Raw genomic sequence first — 25332 nt, forward strand, 5'->3', positions numbered from 1 at the left:
ATACTTACTCTTAGATGGATGGTTATTGGGTGTTTTGAGTTGCCTATTTACTTAATTAAGAAAGATTCTACTTGTACATATATGGATCCGCCTCTGCTCCAAACATACGGGATACATTTCCAGGACACGTTTTGGAGCCCACTTGCCTAATAATGTAAAAACTCTTTTGGTCGAAAAGACTTTTTCCCAGTTCCATGGTAGAATGGATTGTGTCGTGTGCATTATTTGTTGGCTGGCTAGGTTCTCTGACTCTGTTGGACTTTTTTCAAGATTGCAGCCAGCGGCATTTGATTTGGTTGATTTTTTTTTTTTGGTTTGGTTGATTACTATGCTCTTTCGAACACATGCGTTTAGACTAGGAAACTTTCATTTTCTATGGTCAGTGTCAATTCGGAAAATTTTCTCTAGGTTTGCTTCGTGGTAACGTACATTTTTCTGGATTTTCGCTGTAGCAAATGGATATGATATGATCTTCATATCTTAGCACAAGTTCGGATTCAGAATCTTCAGGTACTGTCTGTCGGAACATTTTGTTCTTCTTCTTGGTTTTTAGTTGCCTGAAATGATACGGGCTCCTGTAGTACGTTTGTACTTTGTAGGACTGAAAAGACCATGGGCCTTGCAATGTCTGTGTGTTGACTGTAGACTGTAGTTATCATTAGTTTCTAAATCTACCCCTTCCATTGTCACGGACAGGAAAAGATTTTCAATCTCGTGTATAAATCAATGGGCATGGAAGAAGCTGGAGGCCTCGGTAGACTTTAGTGACTCTATCTTGCATTTGGCTGCGAAGTTGGAATCTCGTTCCAAACTCGGTTTATCCTTTGTCTTGGGTTGCTTCGATACCTGTGGTATGTTTTTATGCTCGCATCTTCCTATGTTTGTCCAAATGGTTTGTTGCACATATGGACGCAGCATCTTCCGTCGATGAATCTGGTCATATGCTCGTTTTAGGATTTCCTTGCAGAGTTACAGTTCTTGCATGTTGGCCACAACGTTTACAATAAAGTTAAGCAAATCCTTTGTTGTTGTTTTATTTGTAAAATTTCGATCTAATTGATAGCTGGGGTTTTTTCATTCATCCATTAATGGGTAACACTAACAAGAACACGGTTACAAATATGATCTCAAATCTCAATGACATGAACCACAAACTTAAGCTAATTTGTTTAAGAGGGTGGCGCTCCTGGTTCTGGTGGTGAGGCAGGTGGAGATCCAAGTTGGCTTCAATATAAGATCTTGATTTTCTGAAGGTCTGCCTTCCAGTAATCACACCTGGCTTCAACATAATCACCAAAATGGTCGCTACGTCATTTCTCGCTAAACCTTTTCCTATGAATTCAAGATTGATCTTCACGAAATGGTGTGAGATCTATTTTGAATTGTTGTTTTCCCATGCTAACCCTCTGAATAACAAAAAGAGAAGAAGCAAGTAAATACCCAAAACATTTTAAAATCCTGAATGATGATGGACAGTCATTACTCAAAGATGGAAAAAAGACTTACGGCAATAGCCACGAGCTCCTGTAATAGCTCCTCCAAGTTACGTAACGGCTATACAAAAAAGGGTAACCATCATTGGTAATAGATGTAAGAACTGAAGTACCTAGAACTAGCTTTCCATAAATAAAAAATTGACCAAAGACAAGGAAATGAAACTCACCCACTGCGTTGGACCATCAACAGGTGCACTTAGGGGATCGTCATGTACCTAACCAGTCAAAGAAAGAGCATAGCAGCTATAGTAGTAAAAAGAGGAAAGACGGAAAAAGAAAACCCCCAATAGTCTACACGAACATGAAGCAAATCAAGGAAGACCAGTAAGATGTGTGTTTCAAGGAAGCAGAGAGAATCATGCATCTGTTTCTGCGGCTCATGTTACCTCCAATAAATAGAATTAACATGCAAAGGGAAAAGAATGAGATACCAAAATAAATCAAATTTGAAAACGTAAAGTATAATGGTTTCAACTATACCTCCATAAAGATACCGTCCACCCCGACAGCAACTGATGTCCTTGCTATACATGGTATTAATTCGCGAAGACCTCCACTGGCAACTCCTCCACCCTCCAGCTAATTAAGAAATTTTCAGTCGTATCAATTCTAATAAAAAACCCAAATGATATACAACAACATTCCATCTAATCTAATATATTATTGAAATACAAATTACAAACGCAATACCTTCCAGGAAAAAAAAGTTAACTATTCATATCCGTAAATAAAAAAAATATATATATTGCATTCTTAAACAGGTCTGACCTTTTTTCCTGCAGGTTGTTGCAATGAATGTGTAATATCTGCTACCTGCAGTGAGAGACATACTCCAGAAGCATCAGTAATGATGTGACAAACAACCAATTAATCTTAGGATCTACCACCTTTGGAACCCATTAAACACAGTACAGAGAAGAGAATAAAAGGAAGAACTAGTTCTATACTTACAATGGGACAATTAGCTTCTCACATCCACTCCAAGTTGCGGGTATCAACAATTAAATCATCTAGAAACCAATTGGTCTATGCAATTGTATGCCTCAGAAGTTTGTGGAGTTGGCCAATGAACATTTTCCCCTGCTCTTCAGAAGATTATTGAAGATGACAAAGCTGGAAAAGTGTATTATAGGGTGTAGTTGGCCTATTCTTAGGCTTGAGTTTTCTGTTTTTTGAGTTTTTCTTTGCAGTTTTGTATTTCTATTTTTCTTTTCTTGTATTCTCTTAGTTTGGTTGGGGTCTCCTTAACCCCGCGTGCTGTGTCAAAATTAAAAAAAAAAAGAAGATAGGAATGCAACTTTTGCACAAAAAATCCAAATGCTGATTTACTTACTATAACCAAACATGGTGCCTCGCTCACAGACCATCACATTCGGGTTACCAGCTAACCTAACCTTCTCTGCAGAATTTGCCATAACCTGTAAAGAACGAAGACATGTTATATAAAAAAGTTCAACTGAAACATGCACACCATGAAAGCTAATAACCCCTGGATATTTTAGCACTTTGAAAAACACAATAAAATCTTTGAACTGAAAAGAAAAGGCATTTGATAGACGCTTACAGAAGAAGAACACATTTGGCCTTTTTTAATGTTGATAATTTTTCCAGTCTTCGCAGCTGCAACTAGAAGGTCTGTCTGTCACAATTAAAAGGTGTCCACATGAATTAAAAGACGGGTAGCACACTTATTGACATTAAGAAAATGAGAATTTCTTACTAGATGCAAGCCTTTGCAGAGTGACTGAAACAATATTCAGTGAGAAATATGACAAAAGATGCAAACCTCACGGCATAAGAAAGCAGGAATCTGGATAATATCAGCAACTTTTCCAACAGCTTCACACTGCATGACATTAACTTCATTAAAACTTCCTAAAGGATTACTGCCAAATCGACATGAAATCCAGGCTAATCTCTTTAGGCATAAATCAAAGAACTCAAGTTACTCAGAGGAGACCACAAATTTACCTGCCAGCTCTCATGCACATCAGTAACAATAGGTAAATCATATGCAAGTTTAACTTTTTCAAGGATCTGCATTTGCAAACAATAGTATATAAAGTTGAGTCCAGACTCCAGAGTACAAGAAAATAGAGAGCACTAGTATGACTTTTATGAGTACTTTAAAGGATTAGAGATTCAGTCATATATGATAAGTAAAAGCTCAAATGCAAAAAAAAATTTAGTAATCGGATATAAGAAAAAGCCCAGGTTATCAAATTCAAGTTCAACTTGACGAGGTTTTCAGGAAAAATCAAAATACAAAGCGTGCTAATGTTTACGTCCATTTATGGCTTACACTTTCTAAAAAGCCCTATAGTTTAATCATCCATAATAGAGGTTAGATGGCACACCACTCATTCGATGAGGTATACATGACAAATTCCATCCACTATAACAAGGGGACTATACATAATCCCTTTCTGACATTAATCTCCTATTTAGGAGCTACACTTTATAGGAATTCTTAATTTAGACAGCCATTATAGTTATTGAGTGCAAATCATTCACTCATACTGCTTAAAGGTGAGAAGTTCCAAACTACTATTCAAGGGACGACTCAATTTCTACAAGGTAAGGGCTACAATTACTCGGGTTAATTGAATGTCAACAAACATAAGCATGAACAAATGGCATTACTACGAAACGAAATTTCGGTAACCACTAAAAAAGTGTCCAATGCTTACCTTCAAGCCTTCTTCTAAACCAGGACCACGAAACGACTTAGACGATGTACGATTAGCTTTATCGAAGCTCGATTTAAACACAAGGGGCACACCAACCCTAATTAAACAAGCCATATGTAAAAAAGATTATACATTAGTAAAAATTTAACATTTTGATGAACAAACAAGTGAATAAATACTAAACCCAATTTTCAGCAAATAAAATTCAACCGTATATTATAACAAGGAAGAAAAATTAGAAGCAGAAAAATATGTACTTGTTGGTGATGTGTTTGATATGTTTAGCCATTTTAAAAATATGTTCTTCAGATTCAATCACATTTGGTCCAGCTAATACAAAAAAGGGTTCTGCAGACTGTTTAGAACAAAAACAAAGAAAGCCCATCTTTAGTTAGATCACCTTATACTCAATTGTAATATAGAAGTTGAAATTGAATTCAAGAAAAATGAAACATTTATGGATCTAATAGCAAGAAATTCAGATTGTTTATATATATAGAGAGAGATAATTGATAAGTTATAGTGAATCAAACCTTGAGTTGATTGAATAGATCTGCTGAGGAAATCATGTTTTCGTTTGTTTTTTCTGATCTTTGAGTGAAGAATGTTGAAGAATTTTCAGAACTTTAACTACAGAGAGAAAAAGCAGAGTGGAGATTACAGAGACACACCCAAACTGTCACGAGAACACACCCACTTCAAAATCGCATATGACTTTTCAACTACCCAAACTTGTGATGGCCGGTAATGCAACAAATGTCATTATCTTGATGCATACCCGGTAAGGAAAACTAGCAAAATCAAGCTTAATGAAGTCTAAGCCAATGAATGAAATTTCAAATAATTCAATTACAGATGCAATGCCCTGATAATATTAAAACTATATCAAATAATAAATGACAAAGCTATCCGTAGCACAACATATTGACATTAGACCTCGATAAATGAGTTGAAGCACCAACCATGACCTTATTCCTAGTATACAGAATAATACCCGAAGAATGAATTGAATTCGCATATCTCAGATGCAACCCTCTGAACGTCAGAATCCACACAAATGAACAAGAAGAGGAGTGACAAGATAACTCTTCTTAATACTTGATGACAATAAATTTAACCCATACCTCAAACAGTAATCAAACACAGAATAAATAAGGATAGTGCAAAATTGTCAAAGGTAAAACTTAATAATTTAATATCTTCCCTCATCAACCTTATCAGATAAACCACAACGAGCGTCGAAAGTGTATTAAGTTAACATTCAGACTTTATATGCTTTCAAATGAAAATAGAAATACTGACGATATTTTTGTATACTGTCTCTAATCTTTCCCTTTTGAGAAAGTCAACTACTTACAAAATATTGGATACCTAGTACCTCAAAATCACATATCCTTGGGCTATCAAACGTTAAAGGCAATATTAGAGAGACAGTTTCTAAGAATGAAGTCCAATGGAGATTCAAGATAAGAAACACCAGTGTCAAAGAAAAAGAATTGAAAAAGCTAATTTTTATGTTCAGAAGAGAAAATGATTCTTTGTTAGGTTGAATATCTGTCTTGTTATCTAATAAAGGGTGTAGCAGAGGTGCATTTCATCGAATTAATTGATGCTAATAATTGTGATAGTATCTCTACAGCATTACCCAAGAACATTAACTCAAATGATAAGTTATGCAGCACAAATTTTGACATTAGAAATCAATAAATGTGTTGAAGCATCACCCACAGCCTTATTCCTAGTACAGAGATTAAAGGGGTAAATCACATATCTTAACAAAGACATCAACAATGGACACGATAAACAGACAATTTAACAAAGCCTACACTTATACACTACATACACACGAACAAGACGCCACGAGCGACGAACATATTGACCTTGTCAAGTGTGTGCGCTTCTTAGGTTATATTGGAGGCAGTTCTAACACTGCGGTGCCACACTATCACGAGTATATATCTTGTTTTCTCTGCAGTTTTCACATTATTAATAACAACTGGGTTGAGATACTGCCAACAAGGAAACAGTAAATTCATATATCAACATATGCTCATTTAATCAACTTATATTCTAGTACGTGAATTTTCTTTTTTCCTAACTGTTCCTACATGGTAGACAATTTTTCTCATTATTACATTTAAGCTAAAATCTTATAATGATTACACTTCCTGTAGTAACTACTTCTTTATCATTTAGCCTACTATGATCATTAGCCCAAAACCCTGAATGAAAAAGCAACCAAAATGGGCAAAATAACTCACCTGCATTTTTACTTTGCTTGGTAGTTTGTAGCGTCCCTTACATTTCAATACAGAATACAGAAATCCTAATAAAGAATCCCTCTTTTCACCCAGAACCAGATAAGATTCGACGAGGATGATGATGGTGATGATGATGACAAAACATTTCGCTTTAGAACCACACAATTAATTGAAGCACAAATCATATGTGATCTGCTTACTAGATACATACACTGTAAACAACCCAAATTCTTTAGGTGTACCAGACTTTCTCAAATAGAAACTGTCACCAACAATGCCTAGGATACCTTGGCAGTATACACCACGTTACGAGCTTGCAAAGCTACTGACAACTTGAATTGCAAGAGTTGGATGGATCTCAATCAAATAGCCTTGCAAGCTCGTAAGGCGGACTACAATTCCAAGGTATGCTAATATGTAGCCATTGCTGGTGGCCTAATCCGGTTGACAAAGTGTGATTACAGGGTAGAATCTAGTATGACAAGCCAGGATCATTTAGTGAAATCAGTGTAAGAAAATACCAAAAGTAACCAACGAGACCTTGTTCCACAACAGCTGACTTAAGATGAATAAACATAGGTATCAATTATCACTCTATGCTCGGACAATTTAGAGGACGTCACACATAAGAAATCTGCAAGAGTGTCAACGAAATGGTACTCTAATAAAAACGTGGGTAGACATCCAAGTTCCATAACAATATATCTGATGATAATGCACACTAGCCTGTTTGGATACCAGAAGTAGAAGTGCTTCTGCTTCTCCAGAAGCAGAAGTCGATCTCAGAAGTCAGAAGCAAAAACAATACACCTTGAAGTTGTTTTTCGACTTCTAGAAGTCAAAAAGCAGACATTAGCTTGGCGACTCAATATCAAAATGGCTTCTAGAAGCAAACAAGTAAACACTTTGCGAAGCAAGACCGTTTTGCTTCTGACTTCTGAGATTGACTTCTGCCTCTCCAGAAGCAAAAACTCTTCTACTTCTGGTATCCAAACAGGCTAGTGATGTTGGAGACTTGATTGTGCTAACGCTAGTGAGAAACATGTCTAGTTATACACTAGAAAGCATGCTGCATGGACACAGTACACAAACCAATTTAACAAAACCTACAATATTTTACACTACAAACCGGCGGACAAGGCGCCACAAGCAGTACCACTGCAGTACCACGCTTCAATTTAACAAAACCTACAAAGAAGTTGACATTTTATATTGAAAACAATTTTAACACTGCAGTACCACGCTTCCGGACTATATCTATCTTATCTTGTCTGCAATTATGAATAACAACTAGGATGAGATACATCCAGGAAACCGGTTCATGATATCAACACTCTAGCATATATGTTCAATCAACTTAGATTCTAGTACTTGAGTGCTCTCTTTTCCTAACTGCTCCTATATCATAGATAAAGCCACCCATGTTTACATTTAAGCTAAACTGCAACCATGATCGTACTTTCTCTAGTAACTACTTCTGTATCATGTGGCCTACTACTATCATTAGCCCAAAATCCTGAATTAACATTACACCTTCCATCTAAATTTACAAAAGTTACATACCAGTATACAGAAACTAAATACAACTAATTTTATCTCTTAATTTTTTACCCTTGTTATCAACTAATTTTTTTACCGTTCTTTTGCTATTTTATCTCCTTTTATTTTTCATTTTTGGAGATTCAGATGCTCCACCCACAGAAAATGCTACTTTCTTGATAATACACCAACACTGGAATTCTGATAACTTCGATTTTATGGAGGAATTAAACCCAGAGATGCAGGTTTTTTATTACAACTACTAGTGACTACTATTTTGCTGCCATGATACACGCATGGAATGAAAAAAAACATCCAAAATTGGTAAAATAACTGACCTGCATTTTAATCTAGTATGACGAGCCAGTATCGATTAGTTAAATCAGTGTAAGAAAACACCAAAAGTAATCGAAGAGACCTTGTTCCACAACAGCTCGTAAGGCGGACCACTAGTACAATTCCAAGGTATGCTAATATGTAGCCGTTGCTGGTGGCCTAATCCGGTTGAGAAAGTGTGTTAGCAGCGTAGAATCTAGTATGACGAGCCAGTATCGTTTAGTGAGATCAATGCAAGAAAAGACCAAAAGTAACCAACGAGACCTTGTTCCACAACAGCTGACTTAAGATGAATAAACATAGGTATCAATTATCACTCTATGCTCGGACAATTTAGAGGACGTCACACATAAGAAATCTGCAAGAGTGTCAACGAAATGGTACTCTAATAAAAACGTGGGTAGACATCCAAGTTCCATAACAATATATCTGATGATAATGCACACTAGCCTGTTTGGATACCAGAAGTAGAAGTGCTTCTGCTTCTCCAGAAGCAGAAGTCAATCTCAGAAGTCAGAAGCAAAAACAATACACCTTGAAGTTGTTTTTCGACTTCTAGAAGTCAAAAAGCAGACATTAGCTTGGCGACTCAATATCAAAATGGCTTCTAGAAGCAAACAAGTAAACACTTTGCGAAGCAAGACCGTTTTGCTTCTGACTTCTGAGATTGACTTCTGCCTCTCCAGAAGCAAAAACTCTTCTACTTCTGGTATCCAAACAGGCTAGTGATGTTGGAGCCTCGATTGTGCTAACGCTAGTGAGAAACATGTCTAGTTATACGCTAGAAAGCATGTTGCATGGACTCAGTAGACAAACCAATTTAACAAAACCTACAATATTTTACACAACAAACTGGCGGACAAGGCGCCACAAGCAGTACCACTGCAGTGCCACGCTTCAATTTAACAAAACCTGCAAAGAAGTTGACATTTTATATCGGAAACAACTATAACACTGCAGTACCACGCTTCAAGACTATATCTATCTTATCTTCTTTGCAGTTATGAATAACAACTAGGATGCGATATAGCCAGGAAACCGGTTCATGATATCAACATTCTAGCATATATGTTCAATCAACTTAGATTCTAGTACTTGAGTTCTCTCTTTTCCTAACTGCTCCTACATCATAGATAAAGCCACCCATGTTTACATTTAAGCTAAACTGCAACCATGATCGTACTTTCTCTAGTAACTACTTCTTTATCATGTGGCCTACTACTATCATTACCCCAAAATCCTGAATTAACATTACACCTTCCATCTAAATTTACAAAAGTTACATACTAGTATCCAGAAACTAAATACAACTAATCTTATCTCCTAATTTTTTACCCTTGTTATCAACTAATTTTTTTACCCGTTCTTTTGCTATTTTATCTCCTTGTATTTTTAATTTTTGGAGATTCAGATGCTCCACCCACAGAAAATGCTACCTTCTTGATAATACACCAACACTGGAATTCTGATAACTTCGATTTTATGGAGGAATTAACCCCAGAGATGCAGGTTTTTTATTACAACTACTAGTGACTACTATTTTGCTGCCATAATACACACATGGAATGAAAAAAAAACATCCAAAATTGGTAAAATAACTGTCCTGCATTTTAATCTGCTTGTTGGTTTATAACGTTCTTTATATTCCAATAACATAGAATCCCTCTTTTCACCCAGAAAAAGATGTTCGACTATGATGATGACATAAAGTTGGCTTTAAACTACACAATCAATTGAAACAAAAAGATGATGACATAAAGTTGGCTTTAAACTACACAATCAATTGAAACAAAAATCGTATCAGATCCGTTAAACACATACATTACACACTACACAAACTCTTGGGAATACTAGATTCTTTAGCTGCAACCGATTTTCTCAAACTGAAAAGCTCACCAACAATTCCTAGCATACCTTGAGACTATCCTCCCCATTACTAGCTTGCACAGATATTGACAACTTATGGATCTCAAATAGATAGCCGTAACATCTCGTAAAGCGGAGTATAATTTCAAGGTATACTAATATGTAAGCGTTGCTGGTGTTCAATTTGATTGAGAAAGTCTGATAACATCGTAGAATCTAGTATAAAATCCTACTAGATTTCTCCTCATCAGGATTTCTTTTCTTTCTTATAATTTTCTGAATCAATCGAATTCTTTTACAAATGAAAACTGATTACGAAGAAATCAAACATTTCAGAAATAAAAGAATTCAAATATAAATGCGAATTAAAATTAAATTTTGAGATCATACCTGAGTGAAGCGATTGGAAATTCCAAAGTATAAGAAAACAAACGAGAAAGAAAAGTTATGTTTGAGGAGTTCGATTCAGTCTAGGGAATCTAGGGATTACCTGCCCTTCGTTTAATTTATTATCACACCCTCGGTAAATATTTCTTGGTGTTCGGTCCTCGGTCGGCAGGGCTGGCAACGGATAAATATCCGCCGGATATTGGCCATACCGATAAAATTAAGGTTAATGGTTAGCGGATATCCGATATCCGATAACATCCGACAAAATCTAAGAATTCCAATCCGATAAGGTTAAGGTTAAGGTTAAGCTATCGGATATCGGATTTTTATACGATAAAATCCGATAACAAAAGTAAATGTTCAAATACACCCCTAAGTTTCTCAAACAGAACCCATCACTAGACTACTCTTCTTCTTCACTTTTCATATCTTCGCTCGATGAGTTCTGTTTTCTTTGTCTATGATCACAAAAGAAATCCGCCAAAACAAATTCATAATCAGGCATCTTTTCATACCCAGGGGCATAATTAATGTCAAAAACGAGATAATGATTACTAGCTCTTGAATCCCTAATGGCATCAAAGTTAATCAGATGCAGTCCCGTAGCTTTGCTCAATCCTGTAAGATGAATTAACATCTTATTCTTGTGATTCGTCGAAATAAGAACAAAGTTGAGGTAATTCTAACAGTTTCAGTTAATTCATCTTCAGTTGTGGTAGAATATATCGAAGTATCAGAAGAATAGGATGTTGCGGTTGGAGTAGGAGAACATAGAGATGAAAACGACTTTGATGGTGATAATGAGGTGATGTTGTTGTTGGTGACGGAGATGATATGGAATTATTGAAGTTTTCCATGGTTGCAGCTGTAGTAGCAGCAGCTTGGATATCACGAGGTGATTTAGAAGCTGGACGAGGTGATGAAGAAGCGAGTTCTGGGAAATTAAAAGTTAATCAGATGCAGTCTCGAAGTAATGAATCCCTAATGACATGGAGACATATAATACCTAGGGGTAGGAAATTACAAGTACACCCCTAGGCTATCGGATGTCGGATATTAACCTTACTGAAGCAGCCTATTCTGATTCCGATAGGGTTAAGAGGTAAAATCCAATAGAATATCCGATTCTGATATCCGATATGTCAGATTAAATCCTATAGGATACCGTATTTTTGGAAACGGATATCGGACTTCGGCTATCCGTCGCCAACCCTATTGGTCGGGGATTTCAGTTTCCAGATGAACATTTTATTGGGCTTCAGCTGAAAAGTTTTGAGGTCCTCAGTCCCTAGAGTTAGGGGTGTGCAACGGACGGACAGATGCGTATTAGGGGTCACCCGCGTCCAATCCGTCAAAGTTGTGGATTTGAAAAATCCAACCGTGTCCGGCCAATCACCCGGATTTGACATCCGCGGATCGACGGATGATACGGGCCGGAAGCGGATTAATCGCAGATTTAGCGCCAACAAAGAGGAAAGAAAAAAAACCAGGTCATTCACTGATTAGTCTGGTAACTCATCATTTTTTTTCAAGACATTCAAATACCACAAGAATCAGATTCAGTTGGTCATGAAGGTGGAGGCAACAACAGCGACAACATCTTAATGAATTCGACGTTACAAATGATGGGGTTTTCACTTTCTTCTCACCATGATCAGTACCTTCTCTAGATTGGAAAAACCAAAACTACTTAAGGTCACCCCGACCTAGAGGACTTAATGAGTTACATTATATCGAATGTTCAAATCGTCATTCCTATGTAACCAAGGTTTGAAAAACGGGTCACGGCTCAAGTCATGGGCACTAGGCATGATCATTATAATGCGTTTTGACATGTGTGAGCACGTTTTGGGCAAAAACGTGTTATATAGTAAAAAAGAAACGCGTTTTTGGACGTTTTTTAAAAAATAACGGGCGTTGTAACAGTTAAATAGAAAAAAAAATTATGATCTGAAATTCCTATGTAACGGTTATAACGTGCGTGAAAACGTCTTAACGAATCTAAAAAACGTTGTTACTAGGTTTGTTTTCTTTTTTAATACTCCCTCTGTCCCTAAATAGATGACCTATTAATTTTTAAATTTTGTCCCACTAATAGATGACCTATATCATTAAGAAATGGGATATTTCTAATAGTACCATTTTAATTGACTATTGTTAGTATAAGAAAAATGTATAATTCGATAGCCATGTTTATATTCCTTACATAGGTGTTTTAAAATGCTTTTCACTATACAATTTATGAAAGTTTGATAAAATTCGTGATGTGAATTATAGCCACTAAAATTTCATCGGCAGCAATTATGCAATACATGCATAAGTAATGTGAAGAAAGAAACAATCATCAGTCCAATTTAAGAGAGTGCGTAACCTAGCTAGGTAGACTTGTCCCTTTATTAGATTGCAGAATTTCCATCAAATGCCAAGAAGTAGGCAGGGTTTTAACTCGTCTATAAGGTACTAATTTCTAAAAGTCAATCATTGAATGCTTAAACAACTCCGTAAACTAGGCATTGCATGGTGAGTTAAGGTAGAGTCAATCAACCCATTATTAGATTCGATCTAAAATTCCACTACTTATCATATGATATGATTATTACGTCCAATTCATGTACCCCACCGCCACTGCATGGTGATGCATCTATAGTTTTTTTAATCTCATTTTAAAAGCATCTCCAATGCTAAGGGTGGAGGTGATTCTATGTGGAGGTCTAAATATAACATTTTCTATGGAGGTCATTCACATATAGACAAAGCAAATAAAGTTAACACCTTTCAACCCAAAAATCATCTCCAATCCTCAAGGTTTTATCTAACAACTTTATAATTAATATAGAGATAAATTCATGATGTGGACTTAGACCCAAAGTCATAGAGAAGGTCTTATTTAAACTTTCTCTTCCACCCCCACATTATCATGTCACAATTTTCAAGGACCTTAACCCTTGCATTGGAGATGGAATTTTGGTATGAAAGTCTTAAATCTTAGGTGGCATGGTTTTTTATGACCTCCACCCCCTGCATTGGAGATGCTCTAAGTTTTAACAAAGAACTAAAGCAATGGACTTGGTTCACTTGAAGATTCAAGTTGGTCAATTGGGGGAGGCAACGAACAATATCTCGCATCACTTTTTTCTTTCATTTCCCCTCTTTTAGAAAACAAAATCATGATCATACTATTTTTTTTTTCCTTTCTCCTCTTTATGTTCACCCTTTAAAAACATAAGAAAGCATATTGTTGTAGTAGACAAACATTCTATAACTCTGCTTCTTCCGCGGAGAAATCTTCCTTCCTCTGTGTTTTAAAATTTCCAAGTTTCAACTTTCAACTACAAGTTTAAGAGGTAATTTTAATATTTTCTGGGTTTGGATGTAGAATTTTAAAGGTTGGATTTATGGGTCCATGAGATTTGGTGGAATTATGTTTCCTTCGGATTGTTTGGTTGCCCAAATTCCTGGAATCATGTGATAAGAAATCCCCAATTACTTAGAATTCTTAATTAAAATTAGGGTTAGGATTAGAAATCCCTAAATTCTCTTGTTTTAGGCATTAGTTTATTTTTGGAAATTGTTGTGTTTTAAGAATTTTATTTTAGATTCCTAGTTATAGAAGTAGTTTCCTTTCTAGGTTACCTTTCCTTAATTTTATAGTTCAGTGGCCTATATAAGAAGGTCTAGTGTTATTAGTTTGATTATCTATGAGAATTATAAGTTTTTTCTAAGTTTATGTGTTCTTTTAATGTCTACTCTATTGGTCGTGGGTAAGTACTATTAAGTTCTTATCAATTGGTATCAGAGCAGGTGTATCCTGTTTATGACCAAAACTCGAAAACAAAAACAAGTAATTATGGAGAAGCAATTAGGTGAGCTAACGGAGAAGATGGCTGAGATGACATCAAATCAAGCTTTGTTAATTGAGAGGATCGGCCAGCTTGTGGAAAGCAAAGCAGTTGGGAATAATGAGGGACAAAACCAATCAAAAAGAGGAGGTGAGAGATTATATTTTTCCAAGTTTGATGGATCTGATGTAGAAGGTTGGCTCTTTAAGGATGCACAATATTTTGAGTATTATGAAACACCTGCGAATCAGAAAATCAAGTTGGCAACATGTAATTTAGATGGTAAAGCTTTACAATGGTATAGGTGGTTGAAGAGAACTAAACCTGTAGTTACTTGGGGAGAATTTGAGAAAACTATTATTAGCCGTTTCGGTATTACTTCATATGAAGATGCAGGAGCAAAACTCGCTAAAATTAAGCAGTCAGGTTCATATGCAGAATATTGTGAAGAATTTGAACGATTATCAAATTTGGTGGATAATTTACCTGAAGAATTTTTAGTGAGCTGTTTTTTAAGTGGATTAAAAGACGAGGTAAGACTAGAAACTCAATCCCACACCCTATTAATTTACATGATGCAATGGAAATTGGAAGGTTACAAGATGAGAAGGTAACATTGCGAAAACAATCATATAGAATAGCACCAAAGACACCTAGTTTTGTTAATACTAGTAGACCTTTTAATTCTAAAGCACCTATATCATCTTCAAAACCCATGACTGAAACTCCAGTTGTTAGAAGATTAGCTCAGGCTGAAGCTGAAGAAAGAAGAAAGCAACAACTATGTTATAATTGTGATGAAAAGTGGCACCGAGGTCATCGCTGTAAAACTCAGACATTGTTCTTAATTGATAGATATGACAATCAGGATGAAGATGAAGGTACAAATGAAGTTGTTATACAAGAAGAATCTGAAAAAGAAACCGTCGAGATTTCTATACATGCACTGGATGGATCATTAGCTCCGCAAACCATGCGGGTACAAGGAGAAATTAAGAAGGCTAAAGTTGCCATACTTATCGATTCTGGAAGTACCCATAATTTTGTTGATTCTGCGATACCTAAAAGAATGGGAATTAAGATAATTAAAGATGAGACTTTTGAGGTGTTGGTAGCTAATGGTGCTAGAATGACTTGTGAAGGAAGATGCTTGGATCTGGATTATAAGTTAATAAATATGGGTTCAAAGGAACTTTTTATGTATTGCCACTTGGGGAATGCGATGTGGTTCTGGGAGTCCAATGGTTAGAAACGTTGGGTCCCATAACTTGGGATTTCAAACATTTAACCATGGATTTTAAGAGGGATGGTGAACATATTCGACTAGAAGGAGATAAGAAAAATAAAGTAAAGTTAGCCAACATCAATAGCATCTAGAAACTCTTAAATAAGGGAGCAACTGGGTTCTTTTGCAAAATCAACCAATGTTCAGAAGCACAAATTAGTCAAGAAACACCAGGAGAGATACAAGAATTGATTGAAGAGTTTGGTGAGGTGTTCTCGGTACCCACAATGTTGCCACCTGTGAGAAGTCATGATCACCGTATAACGTTACAACCTGGGAGTGCTCCAATCAATGTACGACCTTACAGGTACGCACATTACCAGAAAGGTGAGATCGAAAAGATTGTTAAAGATTTGGTAGACTCGGGATTAGTTAGGCCAAGCACGAGTCCTTTCTCTTCTCCTGTTTTGTTAGTTAAGAAAAAAGATGGCACTTGGCGTATGTCTGTTGATTATAGAGCTTTAAACCAGGCTACTATCAAGGATAAGTTTCCTATTCCAGTCATTGATGAGTTATTAGATGAACTACATGGAGCTTTATTCTTTTCGAAGCTATATTTAAGATCGGTTATCATCAAATTAGGATGTATGAACAAGATATCTACAAAACAGCTTTTCGAACCCATGACGGACACTATGAATTCCTAGTGATGCCGTTTGGATTAACTAATGCTCCATCTACATTTCAACATCTTATGAATGATGTGTTCAGAAATCAATTAAGAAAATTTGTCTTGGGTTTCTTTGATGATATTCTGATCTATAGTCCTACCTGGGAAGCACATTTATTGTACCTTCGTGAAGTATTCCTAATATTAGAAAGACATCAACTTAAGGTCAAATTAAGTAAATGTTATTTTGGTACTGAGAGGGTTGAGTATTTGGGTCATATCATCTCAAGAGGAGGATTGGAAGATGATACTATCAAGATACGAGATATCTTGGACTGGCCGTTACCAAGAACTGTCAAGGCATTACGAGGATTCCTAGGTTTGACAGGATATTATAGGAAATTTGTACAAGGTTATGCTAATATTGCAGCACCACTTACAAAATTTCTAAAATAAGAAGGTTTTTTGTGGACAGATGAAGCAACAAACGCATTTGTTAAATTGAAAAGTGTAATGACATCCATACCCGTGCTAGCATTACCTGACTTTACAAAGACCTTCATTATTGAAAGTGATGCTTGTGGAGTAGGAATATGTGCGGTTTTGATGCAAGAAGGTAGGTCAATTGCTTTCACAAGTAAGACACTTGTACCTCGTCATATGGGTTTGTCAACTTATGAGAAAGAGTTGTTAGCAGTAGTTCATGCGGTTACTAAATGGTGACCTTATCTAATTGGGAGAAGATTTCTTATTCGGGCAGACCAACAAAGTTTGAAGTATTTTTTGGATGCTAGAGTTGTAATACGGGCACAACAAAAATGGTTAACAAAATTATTAGGCTATGACTACGCGATTGAGTACAAGAAGGGATCGTCTAACAAGGTTGCTGATGCACTTTCTCGAAAATTTTAAAACGGTGAAATTTGTTCTGTAACTTATGTTAGTTGTGCTTGGATGGAAGACCTATTGGCTGAACTAAAAACAGATCCGTGGATCACAAATTTCATCTTTAAAGTGAGTCAGCCTTCTTTCGGCAAGAATAACTTTACCGTACAAGATGGTTTAGTTTACTATAAACAACATCAACTAGTGATAAGTCCTACTTCAAGGTGGAAGGCACTACTACTAGCTGACTTTCATGACTCTCCAATTACTGGTCATGCCGGATATTTGAAGACAGTAAAACGTTTATCTAAGTTGTTATACTGGTCTAGAATGCATAAAGAGGTGAGAGACTACATTGCTTGTTGTGATGTTTTCCAAAGGAATAAATATAGTACTCTTTCTCCAGCAGGATATCTTCAACCATTATCGATTCCTACTACAGTATGGACAGATATATCCATGGATTTTGTTGAAGGGTTGCCAAAGTCTAAAGGGAAAACTGTGATTCTTGTAGTGGTGGATCGACTAACTAAATATACCCATTTTCTTGCATTAAAACATCCATATACAACCACATCGTTAGCCCAGAAGTTTTTAGAAACAGTCATCAAACTTCATGGATTTCCTCAATCTATAGTTTCTGATAGGGACGCTGTATTTACAAGTAATTTTTGGCAAGAGTTGTTTCTCCTACATGGAACTCAGTTAAAAATGAGTTCCTCCTATCATCCGCAAAACGACGGTCAAACTGAAGTGACAGATATTTGGAAGGTTACTTACGGTGTTTCGCTGGAGATAAACCAAAAGGATGCCCATCTTGGTTACCATGGGCAGAGTATTGGTGTAATACATCCTATCATACTTCAACTAATACTACACCGTTTGAGGCTTTGTATGGCATTCCTCCTCCGGTATTAGCATCTTATTTACCAGGAGAAGCGAAAACCACAACTTTGGATGAGGCAATAACCAAGAGGAATGAAGTTTTATCAATGCTTAAGGATCAACTTCAAGTGATGCAGAATAAAATGAAGCTAAGGGCAGATGAAGGACGCCGGGACGTTGTATATCAAGTTGGGGATTATGTGTATCTGAAGTTGCAGCCATATCGGCAAAATTCTAATGTGCAAAGGAAGAACCAAAAATTATCTCCACGATATTTTGGATCTTATAAGATTTTGGAGCGTATAGGACTTGTGGCTTATCGATTGGACTTGCCTAAGGAGTCAAAGATACATTCGGTATTTCATGTATCGTTTCTGAAGAAGGCTTTGTTTCCTAACGCAGCTGTTGAGGATAATCTACCAGAAGAAGAAGATGAGGTTGATCCAGTAATCTCCATGGTTGAACTGATCCTTGAGGTCAAGGAAAATCTTAAGGGGCAGAGAATGATAAGAAATCCCCAATTACTTAGAATTTTTAATTAAAATTAGGGTTAGGGTTAGAAATCCCTAAATTCTCTTGTTTTAGGCATTAGTTTATTTTTGGAAATTGTTCTGTTTTAAGAATTTTATTTTAGATTCCTAGTTATAGAAGTAGTTTCATTTCTAGGTTACCTTTCCTTAATTTATAGTTCAGTGGCCTATATAAGAAGGTCTAGTGTTATTAGTTTGATTATCTATGAGAATTATAAGTTTGTTCTAAGTTTCTGTGTTCTTTTAAAGTCTACTCTGCTGGCCGTGGGTAAGAACTATTAAGTTCTTATCATCATGCTTCCCACGGGAATCGGTTTTCTAGTAAATCCTCCATATAGAGTCCGACCCCTCCCCCTAAGATTTGTCGGGAAACTTATCATGAGATATGTGGACCCACTTTTTTAAACTTTAAATCTCATATGTATACAATTTTAAGATTTTAAGGGTAATGCCAAACAATATATGCACTTTAAAACAAGGTAATTCTATGAATCGTAAGAATTTTAAATTAGTTACAAATTCTATGAATCCTAGGACTTTTATGGACCCACTTTTTTTTTTACTTTAATCTCTTATATATATATATATATATATATATACAATTTTAAGATTTTAAGGGTAATACCAAACAGCATATGGACTTTAAAACAAGCTAATTCTATGAATCCTAAATTGGTTACCAAACATACAAGGGATTTAAACGAATCCTAAAATTTGTAATCCCATGGGATTATAAATCTTCGAAATCGTGAATTTTACGAACACACCAGTGTCCCAGTTGATACTGTAGCTGCAAGAGTAAAAGAAGAGAATGTCAGTACTGAACAGGGGTCAATTACTGAGAAATTAACATAAGAGGTTGATATCATCAAAACAAATCCCTCTATTTTACAAAGAATCGAAAATGCCAAAGGGAATGGTGTTTTGGAAATGCTCGCAATCCATCTGATGGAAAATGGTTAAACCCAAAGAAGAAGAAATTTAGAGAAAAAAAAAAAGAAGACAATTCAGAAGCATACAGCTTATTTGACTCCTTTTAGCATTCTTGATACTTAAGAACCTTTTGCAAACTTAAGTGAGGAAGACAGTGTAGGGGAGAAATTATAATCGAAGATGCCAGTGAATCATGGGAAGTTACTCCCGCAGAAGTTGAAATGCAAATAATTAATGTAGACAAATCTATGAATTTTCCAGGAGAAGAAAGTAAGAAAAATGCTTGGATTCCCATGAATAAATAAAAAAGCTTAGTAAAACAATTGCAATGACTCCATTGTTGGGATATCTTACGAAGGTGATGGAGATATTGAAAACCATGTACGATGAATAGAATGAGAAAGACGAGAAACCTCAAAAATCTAAAAGGACAGAGAGTTAGACAAATTAGGTTGGAAAGGAGATGCAAGCTATGATAAAATGGATAGGGGACATAGATCTCCAGTGAAGAAGAAATAGGTTGCTCTTGTAGATAGATATGGAAGTCTTTTTGTTTTGTCTTTCCAATTGAAGTTTTGCAAGCTTATACACTTAGCTCCTTGTAGCATTGTAATGTGCATTTTCTTTTTCTTTTATCATTGTATTAGTTTCTTTCCTTTTAAGTAAAAAAATTCAAGATCCATTATTATATTATTTGAGCTACATATCTGAAGTGTAAGTATGTTCTCGATCACCAAAAGATTTAATGTAGGAAGGTCATTTTAACTATTTACAAGTATAACCGGTAACCAGTTTCTTTTAAAAACATATTAAACTTGAATCCTCATTCTAGACTCATCCACTTTTTCATGCCGCCAACAAACTGGACAAAGGAACTTTCAATACCATATGTTGAAGAAAAAAAATATCACACATGAAGATTAACAGAGTGCAACCAGGTTGAACTGAAAGATTTATACCACATCTTCCATATAACTCAAGGAATCAAATAAAATCAACTTGCAGAGAAAATGTGAAAACATTGGGCGCTAACTAAGTGAAAATCTAATTTGTATAGTTATAATTCACTCTGGTTTTTGCATTAAATGCGTGAAAATATGGTATGCCAATGAGTTACATTTGACATTTGTATACATATACGACTTAGACTCAATTATTAACTCAACTGACTTGTGGAGCAGAAGGTGACACCAAATTGTTCTAGCAATGCAACTATCCCATTAGATTTGGAAGAAACTCGCCTTTACCGCCCCAACTATTTCATCTGCATAATTGTACATGTAAACAAATATTACTCAAGTTTCTGAAAAAATGAGTCACCAGAGTTGATTTACATTTGTTTACAAAATCCAAAGTCAGAATGGTGAATGCCAATGTTCTCTGCTTCTCTTCAAATTTGAATTCAGTCACATGTTGGGTTTTGTATAGATTGAGACATAGTTTTTGTTAGAGCATAGCTCGGTTGAACCCACCAAGCATTGGTATGTCAAGTTTGGTTGTCATATTTTAGTGAATCAAAACTCATTTAAGAGTCGCTTGATTGTGTACTAGAGTCAACTTCGTATAGGTTAGCTTGAAAGTATTAGGATATGAGACATTACAAGTATTGCAAAGACTTGAAAAAGTGAAGAAGTAAGAAGCTACAACGACAACATCATCCTTCCACTTGAGGTTAGTGATATTTGACTTGAACTGTTTCATTTCCTAACGTATCTTTCAAGTCGTGCATATTGAAAACAAAACTGCGAAGCATGAACACTCTAGATAGACATAGTATTAAGGAATACAATACGAGGTTTATTACTTAACCATTAAACTTTGTAGATAAGACATCGACATAATCGTTTAAATGCTAGTGTGATTATGTATGGGTATGAGGTGAGGATTTCATCCTAGGAAAAAATGTTTTACATGTGTTTTAAGGAAGTAAGTTCATATACTTGTTTATGAATCGAAAAGGAAATCGCCAGGCGTTATTGGTATTGTTATTCATTGCATATCTTGTGAACAACCAATATGGGTGATTTAGTATAACCGCTCATGACTTGTTTGTGTTCTTGGTAAAACTATTCACAAAGGCCTGACTTATGTACTGGTATGACTTTTATTAGTGAAACCGATCTTAAGTAATCACCTGAGATGGTTGATCGAGTTTGTGATTTGTGTATGACCGAATTTGGGTAAAGGGGAACCGATCCTATTAAGAGGTGCAACACATCACAAAGGGGAATCAATCCTTGTATGAAGTGCAACAAGTTTGTAGCAGACGGGGGAACCGATCTTATGGACATGTGCAACACGTTTTTAGGCAAAGAGGAACCGATTCTATTGACATGTGCAACACATATAAGTTAGATACCATATATATGTGGGGAACCGATCCTAGTACCTTGTCAACCGAATTTCGGAAAGCTAGTGTGACTATGCACAGTACTCCCATGGAGGTAGAACCGAAACTTGTTTAGGTAGAACCGTTAAACCCATGATTTGTGATTGAGTGTTCTTGATCAATCACATAGTTCTTGAAAGTCAGATGAACCAATTCTAAACTTTTTTGGAAGTGTGGCAGATCGGTTTCAAGGTTGTAAGTATGAAAGAGGACTTACAAAGTAAGGATGTCGACACACTTTGAACACAGACAGTAATGTTTATCTTTAATTGTTCAAAGTTATTCCTTAATAGCTACAGGAAGAAAATCCCAGAATCGAAACATAAATAAGTTAAGAATCTTTTAATTAAGGTCTTAATTTTGTTTTAGAAAAATGAGAATTAGTAATGTGCATTTACTAGTTAAAGATTTTCCGAAGAGATTTTCGGTCATTATTTTGGACAAAGCATTTCTAGGAATTATGGAAACCGAATTTGGAATTATATTGCATATCTTGAGAATATTTTCGGTTTTGGGAATTCCTTGGTGTCCAAACTTCCTAGTCTATAAATACTTGAAGTCTGCATTTCTAGCAAACTAATCCTTCGTGACAGCAAACTTCCTCGGTTGTGTTGTTACTGGTGAAGCCGCCTATTCGGAGAGGAGAGTAACCTAATTAGACAAAATCTCTTACGGCCGCTCAGTTTAAAGTCTTCTTTGGGATTGAGAAGCTCTATTAGTACCGTTGTTGGGAAACTAGATACTTGCGGTTTATCTTGTGTTTTCGATTGATTTGATTGACTAACAGTGGTTGAACTTTGATTGCACCTAGTTTGTTTATCCTTGAGAATCTTCTCTTCTGATATAAGATTCACTTAAACTAGATCGAAGTTTGGACAGGGATCTTTAGACTGTTTTTAGTTTTAAAGACGATCTTGTGATAATCTATTGTTATCAGACTCCATTCTGTGCGTGATTGATCACAAGAGATTCAAGTTGTTGTGTGTAGGTGTTTATTTAAGATCTAAGAAGATTTGAAGACAAAGAAGATATTGAAGATTTCTGATTTGGGTTCATAATCTTTGGTGTGCACAATACTTGTTTCGGTATAAGAGGATCCAACTATAATCGGTTTATCCTTGTGGTAGATAGGATTGATTAGTTGTGTAGATCGGCATCAATACAATTCTTTGTGATTAAAAGTATTGATTGCAAAATCTTAACAATTACTTCGGTAGTTGAGAATAATATAGATCTAAGAACCTGACGAAGGAGTTTATTTGAGATAAACAGAAGAGCCTTTGTCGAACTCACATCACTTGGTTGAACAAAGTTGATACCAAACAAATTTGTTGTTCCTTTACTGTTTGGAATACGAACCAAAGGAATTGTTCCAAGTAAGTGACTTATTCATAAGTTGGAGGCGTGGGAATACAGACGGAACTAGGTGAACTATAGGTTTAGGTGCTTGGTCTCAACTATACGAAGGTGGTGTAATTTTGTGTAGCGGCTTAATCCTGAGAGTATTCAATTCTGGAAAAGGTCCCGGGGTTTTTCTGCATTTGCAGCTTCCTCGTTAAGAAAATCATGTTGTGTCATTTACTTTATATTTCCGCATTATAATTGTTTTATTATAATTAAAGTAAATTATACAAACGTTAATTCTTATTTACTTGATAAGCAATCCTATTGTGTTTGGTTAAGTCCGAACCTTTTTATCAAGTAAACATACTTCGTTGTTGTATTGTCTCGATCTCGTATCCATAGACGATCACACGAAGTGTGAACCGATTAGTTGCATTGTCTCAACTCAGTCCATAGACAATCACTTTCAGAGAAAGGACTTATAGGTAGGAAAAGTTTTAGCTTGAGGTATATTTGGGTATCCTCGCCTTTTCAATTGGTATCAGACCAGTCAAACACGAAAAGATCTAACAATCTATGTTTGGTGCGATCCAACCTATAAGAAATTGAATCTATGTCTGATTCAGTTAACGTTATGCAAGAGTTTGAATACTCAAAAGTTGAAGATGTTACTACTTCGTTGACTCATGATCCAGGAGTTGCGAAAACATCTGTGTCCATCTCTGATGGAAAGGAAGATGCTGATAAAGAGTTGGTAAAACTCCTAAAGCCTATAAAATCTCTGTCTTCTAAAGTGGTGTTATTAAAGACAGAGACAAATCTTCTTAAACAGGAGATCAGAGATAAATACATTCAATCGAATTGTCTGTCCAAAGAAAATATGGATCTCACTGTCAAACTGGAAGCTCTTGGTAAATCTCTTACTGTTAAAGAGACACGTCCTATGACTCTGACTAATGATGTTGTTGTGATTTCTTCTGATGCTGAGGAAACTAAAAGTCCTTGCTCGGCTTTTATAGACTGTGATAAAACCGGTTTAGTCACATCTGAAACAGATCAAGATGATGGTAGTTTGCCTAACTACATCAAGTCAGAAGAGGATAAGAAACCATCTTCTATATCTACTGATGAACAAACGAAATCTTGTCCAAAGGAAATTTTGAACCGATTCCGTAAAAGTGATCTTAAGGAATACAATTTTCAGTTACTTGAAAGAAAACTTATACTTCTTCAACATACGGTGGTAAAAATATTGAAGGAAGTTTCTTGTCTTAAAAAAATGAAAGACCATTCCTCAGTAGAAAGACAGATTATACCACTATCCGATAAGATCAACTCAAAATAATCTGAGGAAAGAGTTGATAATCACTTATGGAAAAAGATTCCTCCTCATCCTTATCGAAACAATCCTTGTTTTGATGAAGAACGACTCCAGAAGAAAGGGAAAGAGAGAATCTGTGCCAAAAGAAACAATTAGGAGTTTCCAATAATTGTTTCAGATAATCACACTGATGTGAATCATAAGGAAGTCCTTAGAATGAGAAAATCCTATGAAAATCTCATTGAAAGAATTAAGAGAGATTTATATATCTCCGAAAATTCTCACGTCAGTAAGTTTCTCCACATGATCATATCTCTAGAGTTAGAAAAGATCATCGTCTTGGGAGAAATTTTTTTGGGCAGAAATTCCCTAAGAGAAACATGAACTATGTTTCTGATATTCCCTGTAAGCTAGAAAAATCTTACTCCGATGCAACCTAGTTGTATCAAAATTGTGTATTCTCATCCTCTTTTGTGCTCTTATTCATGGATGGGAAAGGCACAATAAATCTGGAGCACATCTGTTTGTGTAGTTGTTTATCAGAAAAATTGTGAAACTTTATGATAGCTGCGAATCCATAATTGTGTAAAAATGTTTGTGTTTATCATGATCTTCCAAAAATTAGGTTATATTTGGAATTTTAGAATTTAAATAAACCTTCCAACTTGAGAAGTTCGGACAAAGGAAATGAAATATATTGTTTAATATTTTTGGTTTCCCCCGATATCTTTCG

General features: G+C 35.7%; 1 protein-coding gene across 2 annotated transcripts; it reads right to left on the reverse strand.

Annotated features, from left to right (window-relative positions):
* Window positions 1–1085: 1085 nt before the first annotated feature.
* LOC113318595 (2-dehydro-3-deoxyphosphooctonate aldolase 1-like) lies at window positions 1086–8290 on the reverse strand. Of its 2 annotated transcripts, none has more exons than XM_026566780.1 (12): window positions 4720–8288; window positions 4444–4541; window positions 4187–4283; window positions 3468–3533; window positions 3283–3342; window positions 3061–3135; window positions 2830–2914; window positions 2265–2272; window positions 1977–2075; window positions 1664–1711; window positions 1507–1554; window positions 1086–1406 (listed from the first exon to the last, which is right to left on the reverse strand). In XM_026566780.1, the coding sequence occupies exons 1-12, from the start codon at window positions 4753–4755 to the stop codon at window positions 1341–1343; spliced, it is 786 nt and encodes a 261-aa protein (XP_026422565.1). In that variant the 5' UTR covers window positions 4756–8288; the 3' UTR covers window positions 1086–1340. The 2 variants fall into 2 exon arrangements, 1 of the variants encoding a protein (XP_026422565.1); XR_003344674.1 differs by having other exon boundaries at window positions 1353–1406; window positions 1664–1787; window positions 4720–8290.
* Window positions 8291–25332: the final 17042 nt, after the last annotated feature.

This window comes from Papaver somniferum, chromosome 10 (assembly GCF_003573695.1).
Source record: "Papaver somniferum cultivar HN1 chromosome 10, ASM357369v1, whole genome shotgun sequence".
Classification (NCBI taxonomy): Eukaryota; Viridiplantae; Streptophyta; class Magnoliopsida; order Ranunculales; family Papaveraceae; genus Papaver; species Papaver somniferum.

Bases quoted from the DNA above. Each gene is read 5' to 3' on its own strand.
- LOC113318595 (XM_026566780.1), bottom strand. From the start codon at position 4,755: ATGATTTCCTCAGCAGATCTATTCAATCAACTCAAG. The intron at 2,915-3,060 runs GTAAGCGTCTAT...CGTTCTTTACAG, and splicing joins GCCAAATGTGTTCTTCTTCT to GTTATGGCAAATTCTGCAGA. The intron at 1,555-1,663 runs GTGAGTTTCATT...TTTTTTGTATAG, and splicing joins TTGATGGTCCAACGCAGTGG to CCGTTACGTAACTTGGAGGA.